We start from the raw sequence: 22,474 nt of genomic DNA, 5'->3' as shown, positions 1-22,474 counted from the left end.
CTATACTGTACTAAAATAAGCCTACAGTTCCTATGTTTATTAAGCTAGGCAAAGGAAATCTGGGAATCTAGGGTTTAGACTCCGTCCTCATTAAGATACTTTCGTTCTCCGCTTTCCGCAAATTCTGGAAGCATTGCGAGACGAATGGCAGAATTCAACGCCGCGTTTTGCCTCGTTACTAGAGCGAGGTGAAGTGAAAATGAAATGAAGGTGAAATAAAGATGAAATGAATATAAAAAAAATTGCCGCCGCCGCAATGAATTTCGGGTAGAAATTACTTTACATTTACAAATAAATTAATGCCACGATGTTATATCGTGTAGGTACTTCGAAAAAGTGACAAGCAACAACGAACGACAGGATGTGGGTTCGATGACCATTCGAAGAAATTAAATATTTAATATTTTGATTTTCATAACATTTAAATAATCTTGCTCTAGTACCGACGCAAAGTTCGGCGTTGAATTCCGCCACTCATCTCGCAATTGACCCAGAATTCGGAAAGGAACCTAGGAACCACGTTCCGCTGAATTCTAGAGGATTGCGTGTAGAGTATGATATGATATCGTTATCATTTTACGGTTTACACATATATATAAGTAATTAAGAGATTGTATACTATTGACATCGAGATTATAATATAAACTGAAATGACATCATTATAAAATAGATGAATTCACGAGTTTTTCGTTGATAAAGTTAGTGATAAAGTAGCCGTAAGTGTCGACGGTTGTTGGGTTATATAAAATATTTCTTGTTAAATAAAAAATATTTTTTTATTTTTGTAATAAATTATATAAAAAATTGTTTCCAAATTTATAAATTAAAGTGCTTTTTAAATCTTAATTCTGTTATTTTTTTTAAATTTGAAGCATTCGACTTTCATGTTATACCTACATATAAAAAAAATATTTTTGGTTGTTTTTTCTAGAAAATGATGAAATGGTTGAGCAGTTTAGTATTATTAAACATTTTTTTGAGTGTCAATGGTTATAGAATATTGGTAGTATCATCTTTACCTGCAAAAAGCCATGCGATACTCGGTGAGGCGTTGGTGAATTCCTTAGCAGATGCTGGACATGAAGTGAATATAATACTTTTCTTACTCTATTCTCTACCTTTTTTTTAGTATTTCTACAAGTCCGCGATTAATTCGACCGGGCTGAACACAATTATCTATACTTATAATAAAATTGTAAGAGGGTCGGTGTCTGTACTTGGAAGATATTTAAAAAATTTTTTTTATTGGGAACCTTTATTAACGTAATAGAATCCAAAACAATGATTTTTACATTTTTTGTCTGTTTGTCTGAGCGTTTGTTATCGCTAATCTTAGAATCGGCTTAACCGATTTAGATGCGGTTTTCACCATTGGATTCTGGCAAGCATCCAAAAACATATAGGATATTTTAGTTGTAGGTTAGGTAGTAGGTTATTTTATTACAATAAGATCATAAATATAAAAGTTATGTCAATTTAAAGTTCGACAAATTTGCTAATTACCCTCTCACAAAAATCCCTTAGAAATCTGATTTTGAATATTGTTATGAAATTAATTCCTATTTAGAAAACATTGAAATAATTGCAAATGAGGAAAAACAAAGATTATCTAAAACAAACGATAGACAATTAGAAATAACAATCGGGACCTTCAAAATTTTATGGGGCTCCTTGTAAAGCTGTAATTGATTGAAGAATTATTGATCCCAACTTTATATAAATGAAAGTTCGTGAATGTAATATTTACAGGTAACCTACATCACTGGATTTGCACCAAGTAAAGACCGACCGGATGTCAGAGTTATACAGATACAAGAAAGTGCTAAACTCGTCGTTAGTGGTATTTATATTTTTCCATATTTGACTTACAAGCTCTTACAGGTGGCTTTCGATGCCGTTGTCGAAAAGAAATAGCTTATGATACGAATAGACTACAATAGTTATATCTTATAACCCAAGATCCCAGAGCCACCAGGACTAACGTCATTTTAGCAAAGCTGAAATTTTAAGGACTATTAGTCTAATATATAGTTAAAACAGTATGCCTACTCACTAACTTGAAAGTGAAACCGTTTATTACAATATTTATTTTATTCAATGTGTCTATATCTAAGCTAAATATTTTTATAGAAGAACCACCTATGAGCATCCAGTCGAAACTAAAAACATCTGGCGGCAATGAATTTTTCAATGTAGCACCGTTCTTATTACATATAAACAATATAACATTATACGATCCTCAAGTGCAGAAACTGATAAGTGATAAAAATGAAAAATTTGATTTGGTTATAATTGAATGGTTGTACTTTGAAATGATGTCTGGGTAAGTTAGTTTTATTGTTCATAACATTATAATATTAAATAATTTATTACCTTTAATAGGAATCGAACCTATAGCCGTCACATTTACGTCTGAAGAAGATTTTTTTCTTCTTCATTTTAAAAGATTTTATTTTTTTTATTAATTTTCTTCATAGTGTAAAGTGGAAAACAGAGTATCGTTGCACTAGGTTCCTTCAATCTACCTCCTGCCATAAATATGTGGGATATATATTAAAAAAAAAAGTGACTTAAAATAACCCAATAAGTTATAATTCTTATTAGATTTTCAGCTTTATTCAACTGTCCCTTCATATGGCTTTCGACAGTCGAGCCCCATCTTACGGTGCTACGTCTAATAGATCAAGTGCAAAATCCTGCTTACACTGTAGGCATCACATCACAGTATGTTCCTCCTCTGACGTTTTCTCAACGAGTGGAAGAGTTGGGTGCGATGATCTTTGAAAACTTTGTGAAAATGTTGTAAGTATAAAGCTTATGATTTTTTTGATCTGAAATAATCTAATGCATTATTTTTACGAGGTTAGACAATTCTATGAAACAAGTCTAGCTCATAAATGTATTAATTTCTTCTAGATAAACGTTTATTAAAAGATAACTGCTAAGATTTAAGTGATGAGAGATGTTGGTTCGCTGTCTGTATTCTATCGCTTTTTCTACGGGCAATTGCTGCTTCCGGGAATTATTTTATTTGTCCTTCTTCTACTATTGTGGCTTCGGCCATAAGAGTAAATATCATCTGCACCACCTCGATGTATTTTTGGTGTTTAGTGTCCGTGCACCAAGATCATGCTTCCTGTGTACGTGCAAGTCATGGAATAATTTTCCTCCAGGAAGGTGTTTCCAGAGCGCTATGATTAGAGTGCTTTCAAGTGTCGTGTGTACGAATGTAAATACCCTCGAGGCTGGCAAAACAACTGAAATCCCCTCAGCTTGTAGATGTCTATGAACGAAAGTTCCACATACCATCAGACCCCATTTTCTAATATAAAAAAGTATATTTAACCAGATACGTTCATGGTGCTACGAGGTGTATTATTAAATATATTTTTTTATTATCGTAAAACAATTATCTGATTAAGAATAGTAGGTATATTGTGAAAATTCCATGTCCAATACCTAATTAACTATATATCGTTAAGTATTGTTCTTGATCGTGGTAGCAATTGATTTTTTATCTTTAGTACCTAATATTAAAAGAATGAATCACATTTTCATATTTAATTGAAAATACAATACAAAATAAAAATCATAATCTAAATATTATATTTTGTTCATATGCCCATTTACACAGTTATAAATAAATTGTTAGTTCAAATTTCATTCCATTCACGTGCATATTACTAATATGGGAATTTATTCACCAAATATAGTTAAACAATACAAAAGTACAGCCTTAAAATCCGTCGTCAGAGAAAACAGAGTGATTTCACAAACTTCGTTAGATTGTTTCACACAGAATTGTATGAAATATTTTTTATTTTCAGTTACGTGTCTGGAATTGAGAATGAAATATACAATGAAATATTTGCCCCAGAAATTCGTAAAAGAGGATATCCAGTACCAACATTAGAGGAATTGAAATATAATGCGTCTCTAATTTTAAGTAATTCTCATGTGTCAATGGGAACTGCTACAGTGTTGCCTCCAAGCTTGGTACATATTGGTGGATATCATATTGATAATGATGTAAAACCTCTGCCTGCGGTGAGTTTTTTTTCTTAAACAGAAAAGGGATTTAATAGGTAAATGTACTTAACAAAGGTAAATCTAGAGTACTGAGGAACGTTATATTTTTAATAGACCTTCTAAACTCTCACAATTATGTCTGTTTCAAAGAAGATTAAATAATTTAAATTATATTTTTTTACTTTAATTGTTGTCTTATAATTGTTTCAGGATCTACAAAAGTTAATGGACGGTGCAAAACATGGAGTTATTTACTTTAGTATGGGATCGAATTTAAGAAGCAAACACTTTCCAGAAGATTTAAAGAGACAGCTCTTGCAAGTATTTGGTGAACTAAAGCAGACGGTTATATGGAAATTCGAGGAGGAACTACCAAATAGACCTAGCAACGTTCACATAGTTCAATGGGCTCCTCAGCAAAGTATTTTAGGTAACTATTTTTTTCTAAATTGTTAGCACCATAAATTTTGTCGTCCGTGCCTTTTTTGTTATTAGTGTTTTGTTTTTTTTTTAAGCAATGCCTTCAGAATTTGGCAGAAAGTGGTGAACGGAGTTTCTTAACATAAAGTTAAGCCTATCCTGCTATGTGCGGGATACAGCGTGCATTGTAAAATTCTTAACAAGAAATATTTTGAAACGCCAATTTTCCATGACTTGTTAACAAAATAAAACACGTTACAATATTTTTTCACAATTTGTCGTTCTCGTATGCTAAACTCTTCTCCATTTCCACCTTTTTTTTTAAATAATAACATCATTAAATATTTACAGCTCATAATAACAGCGTCTTATTCATTACTCACGGAGGTCTTCTATCGACTACTGAAACTATCCACTATGGGGTACCCATTATCGGTATTCCAGTGTTCGCTGATCAATTCACAAACGTGGCTAGAGGAGTACAGAAGGGGTTCGCTAGGAAGGTAGATTTGTCTTATGAGATGGCTAGCGAATTGAGAACTGCTATTAAAGAGGTTCTTTCCGATCCAAAGTAAGTTAAGTTAATATTTGTTTTTAAAGTTAATGATTATATTATATTTTTTCGCTTCACACTGTATCTGTATCACTGGGAATCTTCTGTTTTCCACTTTCCTCCATGCCTACCTTGATTCACGACTGTTTCCAAAAAAAAAAAAATACTTATAATTTTTCTTCTGCTATTAAAAGGTGGGCACCACCATTGTCTATCCGGATTGAAAATATTGTGAATTGAATAACAGAGCTTAACACCGCGCTTCGTCTTTCCTAAGAGAAGAATTAACCTTTAAGTATGGACGTCGGGTCTGACAGACCCATCTAGGTCTACGAATTCTACAAATCGGTCACTTCTCGGTGACCTCCGCCACTGAGTCTCTCAGTACCTTTCGTGTTAATGACAAAATGAATGTAGATAGCAGTGGTTGTGTCTCTGGGTTCAAAACACGTGAGTATTTAACTTTCTAAACGGGGCCTGGGTCTGTCAGACCCGACGTCCATGTTTCCCATACATGAATGATTTCAAAACACCATATATTTTTATAATATTACAAAATATATATTAATATTTTAATTGTATTATTTGTATTCAAATGTTTTTATTGTTATATATCATGTATTATTTTGCATTGTTTGTTATATATTTTAGGAATATAAATATTATTTACCTAAAAAAGATTATTTTTTTTTTGTTTTTATGATAAAATGGAAAAAAATGATCGACCAAGCACGTCAGGGACAAAAATATCGGTACTTTATAATCAACATCAAACAAAAGAATTGGACGACGACATTTTATAAAGAAAATAACACTTTATCAAATAAAAAGACGCGTTTCGTATACTAAACTACTCTAAGAATTGAGAATGACTTTGACTCGCGTTTCGCGATCTGATCTATCATTTATTGAACATGAAGGTAAAAAAATTGTTTTGGGTTCTTGAAAAACATGTACACTTTGCCCCCAAAAGATATATAGAAACACAACACATACTTATGTTGACTGCAATCGTCCTGTTTGCCTACAATGTTGAAAGCCATTGTGTATCGATGTTCAATAATACCTTATCTTGAGGTGTTGTCAAAATTTTTATTTTATAACATAAGATGTAATTTCTTTATTTTTTTTATTTGTTAGACTTTATATTTTGTTTAAAAAAATATTTATTTTATTATCTGTCTTTTTTTTATAGTATTATTTTCTTAAGAGTCATCCCATGTGGCCAAAGACTGAAATTGTGACTTTAAGTTACTTAAATCGTTGTGATGCGTAAAGTTTAATAAAAATCGATTTTATTTATATTGATTTTGTTTGATTAGAGGCTATTCATGTAAACTAAAACATAAAATTGTCTTCTTCCTTTAAAAAACAGACGGAATATGACCAATAAATACACTGGTCTGACAGACCCGACGTCCATATGTGTGTTATAAAAAATTCCTCGAATAGGAATCGAACCCACGTGTTCACAGTCAGGGACTGTGAGGACACGATGGCCATTCTCGATATAAATGGTACAATCTAATAACTAAGTCAAGTCCAAGCTGTTATCATAAAAACATGAACCGGATATAATATTTATATAGGACGCAATCGAATATACTAAAGTTCATCGCAGTATCAATTTGATAGCTTTATCAATATTAGGGGAAATTAAAAACATTGATAACTCCTAGATTATGAAATGGATAATGAGGATATTATCAATTAATATGCCTAACTATACATATTAATTGATAATAATTTCATAATCCAACATTCTTTGGCGGGCTAGGTGTATAAATCTAATGATCTAGAAGTGTGTAACTTTATTTTGGGATAACAAAAACCATCCACGTTATTTATTGTTTTTTTGTTTCAAATGTACTATGTTAAAAAAATCAATAAGAGAGTCAAATATAAGCCTTTTAAAAAATATATTATAACGTTAAGAGAAAGAAAGAAGTAATAAGAGATAGAGACTGGAACAATAATTTACTTAGAGTTTTAAATACAGTTTATGTATTTCCTTTTTTTAACGTCACACTTTATGCCACATGATGCATAATGGGAGGTAGGCAGAATGAACCTAGTGCAATGGCATTCTGTTCCATATTTCTTTCAATTTTTATTATATTTTAGGCGGTGTAACTCAACGCCGCATTTTACCTACCAGAACTCTTTATTAAATTATAACTTTTTTTTCAGATACAAAATAAAGGTAAAGGAGCTAAGTAATATCTACCATGACAGATCGGTCCATCCCAGCAAAGATTTGGTCCATTGGACGGAACATGTCATAAAGACTGGAGGAGCACCACATTTGCGACCTTCAAGATTTTTCATGCCTTGGTATCAAAAATTGTATTTAGATTTAGTATTAGTAATAATAGCGATATGTATGATTGTTAAATATTTGTTAAGCTATTTATTTAGTTTATTATGTAAAAATACAGTTTCTAAGAGTAAGAAATTTAATTAGCACTTCAATATGGTTCTAGACCATATAGGACCAGACTAGACCAGACTGGTATCATTTGTTTGTTTGTAATTCTAATCTACTGAACTGAAAAATGTATTATTCATTTTATGAAACGACATATTTTTATGAGGAACATGAATTTGAACGCAATAACTGTATGAATAAGATTAAAACTTCAATTCTTTTGCTGTGTAAAGGAGTATACTGGAATATTTTTTTTTAAAAAAGTCCAAATCAAACAAATACAAAAGGACAAAAGAGCAGAGAGTCCGTGCTCTCTCACCACCCATGTCCGTGGTGTGTTTTATATAATAACTAGCGACCCTCTTGCGGGTTCGCCCGCTTTAACTACTGGATTATTCATGTAATGTATGTTTGCAAAGCACTTAAGATAATGTGAAAATTAATTAAATCTTAATGCAACCCGCATTTTTGTAGTTTCAATAAGGATTTTCCAATTGTTTTATACAGCAAGGATTTTTTAGTAGGTACCGTAATTTTAAATCTGTGCTACTAATCTTTTCAAGTACTTATTAAATATATTTAAATGACTATTTTTAAACGGAAGAAATTATAAACAAAAACCTACCTACTAATAATAACTATTACAAAAAATGTGAAACCAAATATAACGCGCTTAAATAATACATTCAACTCCAATTATCCAATACGTGCAAACGCTTCTAACTAAATCTTCGTTGCTATAGAGGCAGGCGGGTTTTTTTTTTTCGAGCTTGTGGTTAATGCTGAAGAGGGTATTCTGTCCCTGATGAAAAGCAAGCACTACGTGGCCACCCGTGAGGAAAGTTAAATAGAATGCATCGGCCGGTAATCAAACCCGGGCCGCCCGCGTGGCAGGCGAGCATTCTACCACTGAACCACCGATGCGTGTAAGGCAGGCGGACGCGCTTGTATAAGCAAAACGTCGCAGGGCGCGTTTCGCAGCAAGGATTTTTTGATATTGTAACAACTTCTAAAGTACTTATTAAAATGAAAAACAGTAAAAGACAGTTTTGATCTACATTAAATGGCCAACGTAACAAGTATACTTAATTATATGCTGAGAGTAAGGGATAAGTGAATGTTGAGTAACATACAGCTGATGTGTCAATGGCGGGATGTGTCAACAAATAATTGCGTTTTTCTCTCAAACTATTCGCAATTTCGAAATAGTGTAAAAAGCAAATTTTATCTTCGTTTAACGTAGAAAATTAATAAAATATTTTAAAGGATAAGGATTAATACTATTATGGAAAAGTATGACTCAGAATAAAAAATATATTGAAATTATTATTTTTAGACAGAAAAATGATCACTACACGTTATTCTTAAAAGATACGAATATGCTGTCGCGGACTTTTTTGTAGATCTTATTAAGAGGAACAATACTCCAGTACATTTTTTTCATGCAGTACTTACCATTAAAGCAGCGCATGCGCGAAAGTGTCTCAACGGGTAGGACTTTATACACATTTATTGTATTTATGTTAATTTACATAAGAATGTACAAATAATAAACCATATATAAACCTTCTATGAAAAATGTTCGACCTAATGGTGGAAATCGCATCAAAATCCGTTGGGTGGTTTAGAAGAAGAAGAGTTAGAAACAACAGACAGACACGAAAAGCGACTTTGTTTTATAAGATATAGGATAGGATAGGATAAAAAAAACTAAACGAATGCTCTTATTGTTTATCATTTAAGAATATTTTTAAGACTTCGGTATAGTACTAAAATAATAAAATATTATAATTTTTTACAGATTATTGTAAGGTCACTTGGTTTGTTAATTAATATAATTTGCATAATTTAATATTATGGTTAGAATATTATAATAAGTAATTAAGATTAAAATAGTAATAAATAATTGAATTACAATAATTAATATCTATAATTACATCGCGACTAATTATTTGTTGTTATGTATTTATTTACTAGTGTACCCCACACATAGGAGGGTATTTAGAGAGAACCTGGTTTCTTAGCGTTAACACTCCGTGCCCCAATTTCCGCCAATTTTGTTATTGGAGACATTGCGGAAATAATAATGAATTCTTCATATATGTATATTTATCATATTTTTATTCAAATTTAATATTTAAAAAATGTAACTTAAATATATGCATAATCTGTTAAGCTTCAATAAAAAAGACAAGGCTAAGTTTTCCTGTAGCAACGCCATCTGTAGGAAAATTGGTAAAATAAGAAGTATGCTGAAATTTTGCCACATTTAATTTGCATATATACTAGTATTTGGAATATCCTACAGATGATGCTATATGATGATAAGGCGACGGCTATGGGTTCGATCCTCACTCGAGGTAGTGAAATATTTATTTACATTTATATTTCCATTTCTTCACTCTGGTGTCGAGGCAAGGCGTGGCGTAGAGTTCTGCTACTCAACACACAACTCAAAAAAATCGGCGGAAAGTGGAGAACTGAGTGTTTTAACACTAAGTTCCCTCTGCCTACCCTGTTGCGTGTGGGATAGCATGAAACTGATTCTATTTAATAAATTTCACGATAACAAATTCTACTATATGTATAGATGATATTATTATACATATATACAAGTCTCGTTACTCGTATTGAGAGAAAGAAATTCTTCCTTGCAATTTCAGCGTTCCTACGTGCCCAGCATTCTGAGCCGTGATGAAGCAATTATTCCCACCCGATTATTTTGTTCTGCAGACCTTTGAAATGGTAAATAAACAAGCTGTTAGTTTACTCCTTAATTATACTAGGGACCCTGAAAATATGGTAGCCTACGATGGATGTATTTATTTAGAGATGATTTAGATTTAGGCAAGTTTCTTTTCACGACATTTCGTTTTCTTTTTAAATTATTTTCACGCTGTATCCCGCACACAGAATGTGTGGGGCAGAAATATTAAGAAATTCATATCCTCGAGTAGAGATCGAATCCACGACCGTCTCGTTACTGTCACACTCTTGTGATCCTTGCACCATGATAGCCTCTCTTTTCACGTTGTATCCCGCACATAAAAGGGTAATATTGAGTAAAATCGGGATTTACGGGATTTTATACTTATTATATCACTTATTTCATAACGTTACATTACAGATTATAATATAATACATTATACACTTTTTATAAAAACAGGTAAATGATGGCTCCCAGCTAAGTTAAATTAAACCATTGAAATTTTGTTCATTCTTATAATATAAAACAAAATGAATTTCATTTTCCAAAGTCGGTCACTTTGACGGTTGTCACGCGGAATTATTGTTTTGGGTGGCCTTCTCGTTTCATTCGCTGCAAAGATTTATGTTTTAATTAATTGAAAGTAAATTAATGGCAAAATAAAAATTTGAATACGAATATTATTTTGTCTTATAGAAAAAATTATAAAAGAAAATTTAAATAAATCAGCTTCACGCTTTATCCCGCACACAACTGGCTGAGGGAACCTAGTGTAACACTCCGTTCCCCACTTTCCGTTTCATTAAATAAAAGAATACTCTTCCTTGGATTTAAAGCCATGACCATCGAAGTCAATAAGATAAATCCTAGCTATGCCCCGATGGCGTCATTATAATCGTTAATGCGAAGAAATGAAAAATTTGAATAATGATATTGGAAAAAGGTATGCCTAGAGCAGGCTTGGGCATTTTTTCCTTTCGATTGTCTTTGCAAAGGCCTTTGTAAGAATTGTAATAAAAAAGTAATTTAAATTTTATGAAATATTAAAACGTAGAAATTTAATAATATTATTGTTAATTGTTTTGTTTTTGGAAAAAATAATATTCGGTTATTGTTCGAATATGACAATTAAATTTTATTTACTTTTTTTGCAATGCTACCTTGCCTTTCGCTCGTTTCGCTCCACGATTCGCCTTTTTTGTCTGAAGTTCTTCCCAAGTTCTTAAAGAATCTGTCTGCCTCTCAGCTACGTCTTTCGGCTGTGAACGGAACGGAAAAGTTTTATACATAGTATTGCAGTTGACATAGTCCGGATATTTTCAGTATAATTCTTAATGTTCGTACTTACTATATATAATTAGTTTTCATATTTACATTTTCATATCACTTTACCTTTCATCTTTGAGAAATATAATGCCGTGGATCCCACCAAAAATTCAAATTCAAATTATGCTTTTGAAAGGGGAAAATAATCAGTCAGAGGTGATCAGTTTTTTCTATATTAAAATCTTCTAGTATATAATATATAATATTTGTGTTATTAAGTCATACATATAAAATATAAAATATTTAATTCAACAGCCTGTTTAGCCTGCTGAGGCCATCGTGGCGCAGCGGCACTAGGGTGTGACTGTAACGCGACGGTTGTGAGTTCGATCCCCACTTGAGGAAGTGAAATATTTAATTCCATCCAAATCTAGAATTCGGCAGAAAGTGGGGAACGGAGTGTCTTAACACTAGGTTCCCTCTGCCTACCCTGTTGTACGCGGGATACAGCGTGAAGCTGATTTAATTTTTTTTTTTAACAGCCAGCACATTTGGACCCTTGAGCCACGACTGGGCTCTACTATAATCATTTTACCCTATATCTACTCTAACGACTTTTATCTTAATAGCAATCAAAAGCACCAAACTTGTTTATATACTATCCCAAATATATACTCCACTTCTAATTAAAATAATCTCCACTAAAACATAATAATAATTAATTTTCTTAACAGCCCCAGTAAACGGTTACAACGTGTAAAAGCTCCTACAACGACCGCTAACGTCGTTAAGTAAAAGACCAGGAGGTTATTTTGTCCAGAGAGTTATTTAAGCTTAATTCTTATATGTATATTATAATGGTTACGAAAACGCCATCCTAGAAAATATAGGTTTAGATTTCTAAATTTATACCTTTACAGACCAAATTAGTTGTTGTAAATTTCAAATTCATTATTTTACGTAGTAAATTAATTTTTTGAATCAAAATCATAATGCTGAACTTTGAAATTCACAATTTCACATTCTTCAAAATCCAAATAATACAAAAATAATGATATTATACACCGTCATGGACTCGTGGAACAGTACGGTGTTGGTGATTCGTTTTCCCACTGTAATGGACACAAAGTGCGGCGTTGAGTTCCACCACTTAATAAGCAATGCTTCAGAAATGTTGCAAAAGAACGAGAGATTGTACACCAGGTCCCACCCTGCATGCAGTGCGTGCGTGCAAGTGTGATTTTTTTTCAAATAAAAATTACTTTAAATTGTATCTACATCCAAGAAATATATAAAATATTGTCGTTATAATTAGTACAAGCGCGTACGTTTCAAGGTACTCCCTGAAGTATCGGTGGTCATCATAAATATTATTAAAAGTGTCCTCGCACTTCAATTAATCAGCAGGTTCCACGTCAAAATGTGATAAATTATTTAATTAAAAAATGTTATTTCGTTCGAAGCGAAATTACATTTTCGTGGAAAAGGAAAAATTATTTTCTATTAAAAAGCTTCATGCTGTGTCCCGCACATGGCAAGGTATACAGAGGTAACATGGGAACCTAGTGTTGCGACACTTCCGTTCTCTACGTTCTTACTTTTTAACCGACTTCTGTAAGAAAAGGAGGTTATCAATTCGACTATATATTTTTTATTCACGTATTTTTTTTTTATGTTTCTTCATAAACTATAAAAATTCTAATAAACCTCATAACTTTTGACTGCGTGAACCGATTTTGAAATTGTTTTTTTGTTTGAAAGGTGAAGCTTCCTGAATGGTCCCATTTTTTTTGGTCCATGTCTGACAATAGTATCTATGAGAAAATCACATAAGTCTTAAATTTGCATTAGGTATGTGCGCGACATATAGACGAATAACTCAATGTTGCGCCAACCGATTTTGATGATTCTTTATTTGAAAGGATACACTTTAAGGATAATTTGGTGAAAGTTTGGTTAGGTTCCAATTATGGGATCTGATGAAAATTGAGAAAGTTTGTTTTTTATTGGTAAAAAATTGATTATATTGTAATAGTTACAAGCAAAAACTTTTTAAATTGACGGCAGAAGTGAGATTCCGGATCGTTGCATTTCTTTTCAACCAACCTCCAAAAAGAGGATGTTCTCATTTTCAACCAACTTCAAAAAAGGGAGATTCTCAATTCGCCCGAATATTTTTTATGTATGTTCTTGTCAATATACCAAAATGTAACTTTGCACAAATGAAGTTTTACATAGGACAACCACAACCACTCGTTGACAACCACTACCACCACCATCACCACTCGTTTAAGAAGCATCATTTTAAGATGTACCCATCACTTAAAATCGTAAAATAAATTAATTTTTAACAAAAAGAGAAACCGACTTCTAACACAACGAACTAAAAAGTGAAAAATAATTTTACAAAGATTTTATAATTTTGAAGTCGGTGTCAAGCTAATGCTACAACACCTTTACTACAATATCTAATTACTAAGCCTGTTTGTTTTACTTGGCACCGACTTCAAAATTATAAAATCTTTGTAAAATTATTTTTCACTTTTTAGTTCGTTGTGTTAGAAGTCGGTTTTTCTTTTTGTTAAAAATTAATTGTATAAAGTGTTTTATTTTACTCTATACTATCTATATGTATGAAAAATTAATATTATGCTATATAGGTTTGTAATACAGGGATTATATCGTTGCGGTGGTAATATTTTCTTTGACATTTTTTTTATTTTCATTGAAAAAACGTTATAAAGAAAATATGTCAAAAATATGAAAATATACGCAATCAAAGTATACGAGCAATTATGCATTGTTTTTTTCTGCATTTTATATGATTTTCTTCGAAGCGAAAACTTACAGGTTATTTATTTGTATTATAGAAAAAAAATCTATACAAACTTATAATTTTCGTTTATTTCATACAAAATGAGTGTATACACCCTCAAACTTCAGTTTGTCAATTTTTATAACAACGAAAAAAATCTAAAAATAACGAAATGGAAAACCATATATTTAGTAAGTTATAAAAAGAAATATCCAATCCAAAACCCCATAAGAATATTCCACACAAAAATACACTTACGCAACTTAGTTGTTAATTAAGTTGGGATTTGGGAGCCTCGAACAATCAACGAAAACTAATTTCAAGATAGAGTGACCATGAGGAAGCTAAGCAAAGTTTTCGCTGTAATTAACGGTCGAACTTTACTTGGAAGTTCAAAACATATAAACATAATATGTAAGTGCAAACATATATGCCTATCGATTAGGCCACACATAGGGATTAATTAACTAGCTTAATGTAAGTTCTCACATGGATAAGTACTATAACTAATGCATAATGACTCGCTCTTATCCACCGATCCCGAAGAAGGGCGGCGGTTCCGACATCCTTCTCTCAAAAGTCATGGAGAGCTTCATCAATAACCAGGTTTTGGTCTATCTGGAGGATCACCGATTGAACAATAACCCTCAATATAGCTTCCGCCTTGGTCGCTAAATCTTCTGGTTTACCTAACTCACTGCTGGGCTGCTGCTAACGAAAGCAAGCGAGAGGGCCTGGCAGTTAGTCTGGACATGGCAAAGGTGTTTGATGGAGTGTGGCTCAGGGTACTTCTTGCAAAACTCCTCTCTTAGCAAAAGCGAGAAAATGAAAAGAATTAATTTGATCTATAAAAGCGACACTTCATTTAAAATATATGTATAATATGGTCACAATAGCGACGGATAGTTAAATGAAGTACAAACACAAAATATGGTAAACGTATCAAGCTTATTCATTAAAGCTTTCATTGTGAAATTACATACATTTCTGTTAAACGCAATGTCCACTGCGCAACAGCGGCTTTGTTATATATTTAATTCAATTAAATATTATAAAGTAATCGATCATCATCATCATCATCATCATCAACAGCCATCTTTTGTCCACAGCTGGGCATAGGCCTTCCCCAATTCTCGCCACCACACTCGATCCTCAGCTCTTCGGATCCAAGTAATCGATACTATTATTATTTGATTATACTCGTATATACTTGAGGTAGTTTCGCTAGCCATACAAAATTATATAACGAATGAATCAAATTACTATCGAATAACATACCAAGGAGATAAAAAACATGGAATTGGTACGAAAATATAATTGAAAATACATATTTGAAGTACCTACATACGTGTAATTATTACGTAACCGTTGAGCCAATTATGGTGTAGTAAACGTGGTGGTTTTGGGTTCGATTTGTATTTGGAGGAATAAATATTGTTTATTTTCTCGCTCTGACATAGGTTACAGCACTTAAAACGATGATTGTGTGTTCAATTCCCACTAGGTGAAATAACTTGTTTTCATTTCTTCCTCTGGTAATTAGATAAAACGCGGCGTTGAGTTTCTCAATATGCAATGTCTCAAAAAATTGGCAGTAGACGAGAAACGGGGTGTCTCAATCAACACTAGGTTCCCTCTAGATACTATTTATTCTATATACGCGCAACAGCGTGAAAAGTTTATTATCCATTTTATTATTACAAATAGAGAAATGCTTGTCCGATTTAGATAAACGAGAAACGTCCTGTCAACAAAACACGAAGAACTAAGAACTGCACTTGTTAAATCTGTCTAAATTGAAGCAATCCCGTTTTTTTTTCAATTTAACAGAAAGATAAAATTGCAATCGTAAAATCAAACGGTCTCTCCATCCGGGATATTATGCTATCCCCCGGGGATTCTTAGAGCCTTAAGAAAGGCTTTTTAATTGCGCCCGATTCACCCGATTTCGAGTTCAACAACTGAAATGAACTGTAAGAAATAAATCTTGTTTTCTACAAATTTAATTTGAATAAATGTTTTTAAAATATTTATTTAGGCTTTTATGTGTATATTTATGTTATTATATTAAAAAATTATGGTATACTCGTATATGGTATATGAGAGTTGAGGGGTGCGATTCCTAATTGAGAAAATATTTATTTAGAGTTAGAATACTTAGAGTTTTCAAGTAGAATAGAGAATAGTTATATAATTATATATATATACTTTCACGCTATACTTTGCACATAGGTAATCAGAGGGAACCTGGTAACCTAATGTTAAGACAATCCATTCACTATTTCCCGCCGAATTCCTATGTCATTGTGTGTTGGGTGGCGGAACCTAACGCTGCGTTGTGCCTTAAAGAGTGCAATATATTAGAGAGATGAGAAATTGAACAAAAAATTGACGATTGTTATTTAAAGTGCACATTTTCCAGGATAAATCGAATAATAATTGTTATAATTTCGATTTAAATCCATTCAGCTTTTGAACTGTCATCCATCATATGGCACGCTATGTAGAGTTGCTCCAGGATGATGAAAGAACAATAGCAAATAATAATTTTTACCAGGATCCTATGAGAGTTGGGGAAAAAATAAAAAATAAATCTTTATTGAATGGAAATCTAAGCTAGCCAATACACTACATACACATACACTAGGTTCCTCTTACTACCGTGATGTATACAGGATTCAGGGGAGAGAAAAAAATATATTAAAAAAAAGTCAATAATATTAAAAAATATGCAAAATGAATAATTCTACACCGCAACGATTGTGGGTTCGATTTTCAATCGGGGATTGAGTTATTTTAATTTTGGTAACAAGACAGCGCGGCGGCTCTACCATCAGTCACACAATATGCAATGTCTCGAAGGTTAGACTGAAGCAACTGAATATCTTAGTACTAGGTTCCCTCTGCCTACCAAAGTGAACCTAAAAAAATATAGCATACAAAGTAGATACTAATTATTCTATAAAAAAAAGGAAATATTTCAAATAATTAAGTATTCTTTATTAGTCTGAAATTTCGAAACAAGGTCGGCCATTAGTATAGCATGCTAATAGAGTTTTACTCTAAAGCCATTTCTAGGAAGCTCTTAACTCATTGCGAACACCATTTAGAATTCTTAGCACGTACACAACTTTTGCTCGCTCCGCAATATGTCTCTGTTACATGGAATGTATTTAACTATATACTAGTAGTACTTCGAAATATCAATTTTGAACTAATTTTAAGATCATTAGTTAAAGAAAAGCTTGGTTTAATATTAGTTTGAAAACAAATATTTAACAAATGTGTGGCGTTGAGTTACGCTATTCAACACGCGATATCTCGAATTCGGCTAGAAACCGTTTAGCGGACTGTTTTGATACTTGTTGCTGTATTCTACAAATGGTAGGATAGGCAGTGGGAAACTGCAATCCTAGTGTTAAAACATTCCGTTCCCATTTATTCACTCCGATTTTCAAAGCCGAAGTCGACGTCGACGAATAAATATGTTAAATAATTCATTCCACCGAGTGGGATTCGAACCCATTACCATTCATTACAGTTACACGCTTCCTCTGCGCTACATCGACCTCTATATATTATGTTTAGTAAGTTTTTTTATTTTCGTGGTAGGATAGCACCTAGTACCTTAGCAGCAACCAACTTAAGATAAAAAAGAAAATAAAAAGAAAACGGGTTGTTTTCATCACGTATAGAGACAATATTGAAAAAATATCTCAATCAAAGATAAAACGTAGCAGGAAAAAGACATAAAGAGAGACCTAGACCTTAATTTATTTATTATAACGTTGTTAAAATATAGTAGGAAAAAAGAGTATATTTTAGTCTACCTTCATTTTTCTATTATATCGTTGTCCATTAGGGCTATAGGCCGTCGACTGGGCACGCTCCGGGCGCGACGTGATGTTCCTGGTAATGGCTATATTAGTGCTGTTGTCATTTTAGTTTTGCTAAGCGTTTGTATTGTTCTTTGTGATTTTTATTAAAATATGGTGCAGTATTTGGTTCTAAATCAATGGTTCGATTCACATTTGGGGGTAAATTTTTTTTCATCCCCAAATGAGGATATAATTTTCGAGCTTCAAGCTAGTAAGTAGGGTACGTAGAGGGAACTTGGGAATATAGTGTTAAGACACTCCGTTCTCATTAACACTTTTCCTCGAATTCCCGAACTCAACACCGCGTTACCTGATCGAGAAAAAAATTTATATTTCATTCCCACTCGAGGGAATCGAACTCACAACCTGTCATGTATATATACACGTTTGGCAGAGGAAACCTCGCATGTGAACATTCCGTTCACCACTTTCCATGGAATCTTTAAGGTATTGCGTGTTAATTGGCAGTACTCAACGCCGCACTTTGAATCGACACCAGAGCGAAGAAAAGAAAATTTTAATAATGAATTTATTAAGAGGGGATCCCCTAGAGGGGATCGAACCCATATCTATCGCGCTTATAGTCAAACGCTTGTGCCACTGCGCTACTATAGCCTCAAATATATATAGAATTAATAAGAAATGGGAGAAAGCATGTCCAACAAAGGAAGTTTTGTTCTGCAATTGAAAGGTCACGTCCGTAGACTACATAATTAGGACGACCTACATTGTTAGGGATTGTAACACACTATTAATATTGTATGGAATTTTTAAAAATATAATGAAAATTTGGTTTTTGTAGAAAGTATGTATGTAAGGGGGTTGTAGTGAGTTCCTATCTCAGGGGAAGGCAGAGGGAGCCTAGTGTTAAGTCACTCCGCTCTCCACTTTACGTAGAATTCTGTAGGCATTGTGTGTTGAGTGGCGGAGCTCAAGGACGCGTTTTCACTCCACATCAGATCGAAGAAATGAAAATATACAATATTTCATTTCCTCAAATGGGAAACGAACTTATGACCTTTAAATGTTACAGCCACTGGCCTCACAATGAAAAATGTTTATATAAATCTACGTCATATAAATTAACAGATTTCTCTATGACCATTTTTTCATATTTATATATTTCCCTGAATTATTATCCATACACTATTTGTTTAAACAGAGTGTATCAACACTAGCATGCCGAAAAAAGCATTACACTTCATCACATTTTTAACATTTCATACACACTAATTTAAAATAAACACATGTCATTAAATAAAAGGTTCCCTTTGCTATATACTTACCAGTTGGAAATTTCGTACCAGAGCTACGCCAAAACAAATTAGTGAAGTTCGCCCGCTTACTCTGTTATCACGTAGTAGCCTGGACAATGTTTTAACGTACGTGACCCCAATCTACTCAGGTAAGCTTGTAAAGTGATTATAGCTGTATAATATTATTATTATTTTGTATTATGATTATGAGGAGGCCAGTCATGGCGCAGGGGTAAATTTGGAACATGGGGAACGGAGTGTATTAATACTAGGTTTTCTCTGCTAACCCTGTTGTGCTAACAGCGTGAAGCTGATTATGATGATAGCGTCTGACAATAAATATCCTCCAGATGTGGTTTTGCAAGAGATAACGCAGCGATTAGTTTCGCAAATTTAAGATATAATGACTAGAATTAGGGCAAAGAGTGAAGAACTGAGTGTTTTCACACAAGAATGCCTGCGATAAAGCGTTTCTTTATTTTTTCCTTTTTTGTTATTTGCGTTTTCTTAATGATTACAAGATCACATCAGAAATTGTTCACTATAAGTGATCTTGGAGCACCTTCGAGAGTGAACTGGATGTGGAACCTCACTGTTCTCAATAATTAATCTGGCTATGGCTATAAATCTCAATCAATTTGAGAAAATGAAAATATTAAATATTTCATTTTCCAAATGGAAACCGTACCCACTACCGTCGTGTTTACAATCGCATTACTGGGCCCCTGTGCTACGACTTGTTTGAAAAGCACAAATAAATTATGCTAACATAATTTAATCCAGGCAAAGTAAATTTACTCGTGTCAATCATTTCTGTAATTTATAAAAGAACACCATGAAATAAATATAACAACAGGAACAAATTCAATCAACGCCTTCAAAGAGCGTCTCTAATCAGAAACAATGGGGATTGTGTACTATTTTTTTTATTTGGATGTTAGTTTTATATTCCGGTTTTCCTTATTTTGTTATGAAAATAAAAAATCAGCTTCACGCTGTATCCCGCACACAACAGGTTAGGCAGAGGGAACCAAGTGTCATTTCGCTATAATAATATCAAAATTATTATTATTATTTTCAGTAATGAAAATATCTACTTAGTAAGGTAATTTAATATTTAGGTAATACAAATGATCACCAAATTGCACATTATTTTATAATTAATTGAAATGTACTGTGATTAGAATAAATTAGATTTACGTTTTAATCTACTGAATATTATATTACAAAGTATCGTATACCAGCTAACATTTTATCACCTTTTTTAATTTGCTGTAACCCGTAGGATAAGGAGAGAGAAACTAGTGAGAAGACTCTCTGTTCACTACTTTGCTTAACTTAAATTTAATCTTGCAAGTGGGAATCGAATCCACACTGCTCTAACATTTTCAGTGATACTAATATAATGCCGTTAAAATATTTTTTATAAATCCCTATAAGCAAAGGAAAAGCAAGAAAATTCATTAAGTAAATAAATTTCTTAAAAATTATTCCATGTAGGTACAACTGTATCTGTACTATAAGCGTGATGGCTTCGGGTTCGATCCCCACTTGGGAATTGATTTTTTAACTCCACTCTGTATCCCGCACATAGCAGGGTAGGCAGAGGGAACCTGGGAACCTAGTGTTAAGACACTTCCGTTACCTACTTTCATTCATTACTCAAGTAAGTGAAAGTATTTTAATTTCGATCTCAGATTAAATACAATTGTTGATTACTTTGATTCAATTAATAAAGGAGATTTATTCTCAAACATGTTTGTATTTCACTTGAAAATTAACTTCGTATATAAAAGGCACTTGGCTAGGGTGTGAAACTATGTGTTTATAATTAAATTAACGAAATAGAAGGAGAAAACGTATGTTAAAAATATATATATTTATCCATAGTTTATAAAGATGATGAAAAATTGTCAATTACAAATATGAAATTTTAGCTTTGTAAGATTCTTTGTTCTTTGTAATGCTTTTATTGGCACACCGAACCTGCAACCATCGTTCTGTAATCAGACGCTATGCTGCTGTGCCATAACTTACTTTAAGTAATTAACTATAATTAATTTTAATTTAATATCTTATTTTATATAATAGTGGTTGATTATATACACCCTACATTTGGGTCAAACTTAAATCGTGTATTTAGGACTGTTTACTTTACGAGTTATCCTTGTTATGTTTATTATTAAAATGTTAGAACTGTTGATAGCCAGCCTCCAATGTTCATTCTTTTCCAAAGTAAATTTCAATAAATCTATTTTTCTTGTATTATATATTTATATTAATATTAATAAAACCGAGGCCGCTGAGGCAGTCGTGGTGCATAAGCACTGGGTGTACAAAGAAAATGAAAATATTAAATATTTAATTTCCTCCAAAAGTGAATCGAACTCACGACCTGTAGGGTTTACAATCATACGCTCGTGCCACTGTGCCAAGACGGATATAAAAACGCCCAAATACTACTGTAAATATGTTACTTCTAGAATCACTTCTATATATTCTAGTATAGAAGTTTATTTATAGTATTTTTCCCGTTCCGCACTGCACGTAAATGAGTCAGCGAGGTTTAATTAAAACGTAGTTTAACCGCGAATACGTGGCGTAACCGTTTGGAGCTTGCATAATACACACAATGGTTTACCGGTGGCAAGGTATTACTTTGTAATGCTTTGAAATGCAAACTCATTTTAATAATGAAATCTCTTAGTGTGAATTTTTGTTTGGACACGTATGTTTTAGAAATTGCTTATGAAATTTTAAGTAATAACTAAAAAATATATTTTTTTAGCTTTACTTTGTATTCGCACATAAATAGAAGGAGCCTGGAAGCCTAGTGTAAAGGCACTCCGCTCTCATAAAGATACTTCCGTTCTCCATTTTCTGTTGAATCTTGAATTGCTACCAGTGAAAGTGGAAGTGAAGTGGAAATCGAACCTATATATTTTCTAAAGAAGATATTTTCTAAAAGAGATTAAAATTGCAAAATATAAAAATAAAAAATATTTATATACATATAATACAAAAACTATTGACTCGAGCTTAGCTAGTATATAATTCTCCAAGTTACAGTAGTTTTTAATTTATTCATAACGAACCTTTCTTCTTTATTTATATTATTAGTA

At 32.6% G+C, this 22,474-nt stretch overlaps 1 protein-coding gene across 1 annotated transcript in view; it reads left to right on the top strand.

Annotated features, from left to right (window-relative positions):
* LOC146536393 (uncharacterized) overlaps window positions 1-7,781 on the top strand; it is a 34,554-nt gene extending 26,773 nt beyond the window's left edge. Inside the window, exons 13-20 of the mRNA XM_085190533.1 lie at window positions 932-1,084; window positions 1,750-1,840; window positions 2,131-2,323; window positions 2,605-2,802; window positions 3,828-4,047; window positions 4,240-4,459; window positions 4,801-5,020; window positions 7,193-7,781. Of these exons, the coding sequence (XP_085046659.1) occupies window positions 932-1,084; window positions 1,750-1,840; window positions 2,131-2,323; window positions 2,605-2,802; window positions 3,828-4,047; window positions 4,240-4,459; window positions 4,801-5,020; window positions 7,193-7,466 (1,569 nt within the window). The 3' untranslated portion in view covers window positions 7,467-7,781. The remainder of the gene's footprint in view (window positions 1-931; window positions 1,085-1,749; window positions 1,841-2,130; window positions 2,324-2,604; window positions 2,803-3,827; window positions 4,048-4,239; window positions 4,460-4,800; window positions 5,021-7,192) is intronic.
* The last annotated feature ends 14,693 nt before the right edge of the window (window positions 7,782-22,474 follow it).

This window comes from Heliconius melpomene, chromosome 9 (genome assembly GCF_056956725.1).
Source record: "Heliconius melpomene rosina isolate 202511_hmr_F chromosome 9, ASM5695672v1, whole genome shotgun sequence".
In the NCBI taxonomy this organism is placed as follows: domain Eukaryota; kingdom Metazoa; phylum Arthropoda; class Insecta; order Lepidoptera; family Nymphalidae; genus Heliconius; species Heliconius melpomene.
The sequence above is the reverse complement of the archived record's forward strand: the minus strand, read 5'-3'. Positions and strand labels throughout refer to the sequence as shown.